Raw genomic sequence first — 2,054 nt, 5'->3', positions numbered from 1 at the left:
ATATTTTGTGCTTGGTTGTGGATTGTCTTATTTGTTTTTGAGCCTTTGATTATTTGACCTACCTGTATCTTGAAGCATTTCAGGGGTATCTAAAGAGGGTTAAAAAAGACAATAGAAACATTACATACATAACTGGTGATTGGTTTTCATTTGAAAATGTTTTAACTCACATAGAAAAGAATAATTTAAAGATCTTGTATAAAACAGTTCGTCCCTGAGACAACAACTTCATATTATTATTAGTAGTAGTATCAATAATAATTAAACTGATTCATTTATATAATGATCATGTTTTTCAACTTGAGTGATCTTTTATTGATGAAACAGTAGCAGGGTTTTACTTACTCAATAATAACAAAAGATCTGCATATTTAAGTATATAAGTATTGGCTGAAATAAAAAAGTTTGAAATACCAGTGATTTTCTTTAAATGGCTGATTGTATGGACATTGAAGTTTTAATGTACACAAACCTGCTTCTGTGAGAAGTAAAATAAAATAGAATATTGCGAAAAAAAATTAGAAGCACAAAACAGGTTACTGGTTTAAAATTAAAGCATGCAGTCAAACAGTGACTGTGCAGCAAATCTATGTGATTATTTATTGTCCGCAAAATATCATTTGAGATTTGGTGTCAATTATCATTAATGTTAATTGATACTTTAATAAATTTTAAAAACATTATCAAGAAATTATTTATTGATAATGTTTTTCAATTGAAGTGATCTATTGATGATGAAGCAGTAGGAGAGCTTTACTTACCCATAGGGACAGACCAACCAGCACTCCTTAATCTCTCTGAATCAGAGGAGATAAGACTTTTAGTCTGACATTGTAAATACATCCCTGAATACCAATCTAAACACCCTCTAGATGGACTCAAATCAAATTTAGGTCTCACCTCTAATGACCTCTAAATTCAGAACAGAACTGGTCTGATTTTATCAATGTGAGTTGTAATATGCAGTGAAGACGAGGACGACTGTTGAAACCTTCTAAATTAGCAAAGATTACAGTTGTATTTGCAGTAAGTGGATAATGTAGTTTTTAAAATTAATCTTTGGTTATATATGAAACACTTGGTCCCTGACAACTTCATATTATTATTATTAGTAGTAGTACTATCATTAATATTGAAACTGATTCATTTATATAATAATCATGTTTTTCAACTTGAGTGATCTTTTATTGATGAAACAGTAACAGGGTTTTACTTACTCAATAATAAAAAAATATCTGCATAATCAAGTATATAAGTATTGGCTGAAATAAACAAGTTTGAAATACCAGGAATTTTCTTTAAATGGTTTATTATATGGACACTGAAGTTTTAATGTACACAAACCTGCTTCGGTAAGAAGTAAAATAAAACAGAATAATGTGGAAAAAAAACTGGCTACTGGTTTAAAATTAAAGCATGCAGTCAAACAGTGACTGTGCAGAAAATCTATGTGATTATTTCTTATCTGCAAAATATTGTTTGAGATTTGGTGTCAATTATCATTAATGGTAATTGATTATTTAATACATTTGAAAAAAAAAATTATCAATAAATTATTTATTGATCATGTTTTTCAATTGCAGTGATCTATTGATGATTACACTGTGGGAGAGCTTTACTTACCCATTAAATCGTCAGAAAAACAAACCGTCGTGGCCCCTAAATCAGAGGAGATAACACTTTTAGTCTGACATTGTAAACAAATCCCTGAATACCAATCTAAACACCCTCTAGATGGACTCGAATCAAATTTAGGTCTCACCTCTAATGACCTCTAAATTCAGACCAAAACTGGTCTGATTTTATCAATGTGAGTTGTAATATGCAGTGAACACGAGGACGACTGTTGAAACCTTCTAAATTAGCAAAGATTACAGTTGTATTTGCAGTCAGTGGATAATGTAGTTTTTTAAATTAATCTTTGGTTATATATGAAACACTTGGTCCCTGACAACTTCATATTATTATTATTAGTAGTAGTGTCATTAATAGTGAAACTGATTCATTTATATAATAATCATGTTTTTCAACTTGAGTGATCTTTTATTGATGAA

The 2,054-nt window shown here is 29.7% G+C and overlaps 2 protein-coding genes across 2 annotated transcripts in view; both read right to left on the bottom strand.

Annotated features, from left to right (window-relative positions):
* LOC107094202 (von Willebrand factor A domain-containing protein 5A-like) overlaps positions 1–765 on the bottom strand; it is a gene marked incomplete at its 3' end in the record, with an annotated part of 10,083 nt that extends 9,318 nt beyond the window's left edge. Inside the window, exons 1-2 of the mRNA XM_015389691.1 lie at positions 762–765; positions 63–89 (exon numbers count right to left, since the gene is read on the bottom strand). Of these exons, the coding sequence (XP_015245177.1) occupies positions 63–89; positions 762–765 (31 nt within the window). The remainder of the gene's footprint in view (positions 1–62; positions 90–761) is intronic.
* Positions 766–1,622: 857 nt separating this feature from the next.
* The window catches only part of LOC107094207 (von Willebrand factor A domain-containing protein 5A-like), an 87,114-nt gene continuing 86,682 nt past the window's right edge, over positions 1,623–2,054 (bottom strand). Inside the window, exon 17 of the mRNA XM_015389696.1 lies at positions 1,623–1,659. The gene's annotated coding sequence lies outside the window, so the exon portion shown is untranslated. The remainder of the gene's footprint in view (positions 1,660–2,054) is intronic.

The sequence above is a fragment of the Cyprinodon variegatus genome, unplaced genomic scaffold (genome assembly GCF_000732505.1).
Source record: "Cyprinodon variegatus isolate N-32 unplaced genomic scaffold, C_variegatus-1.0 Scaffold470, whole genome shotgun sequence".
Lineage (NCBI taxonomy): Eukaryota > Metazoa > Chordata > Actinopteri > Cyprinodontiformes > Cyprinodontidae > Cyprinodon > Cyprinodon variegatus.
This window is presented reverse-complemented; position numbering and strand designations above follow the sequence as displayed.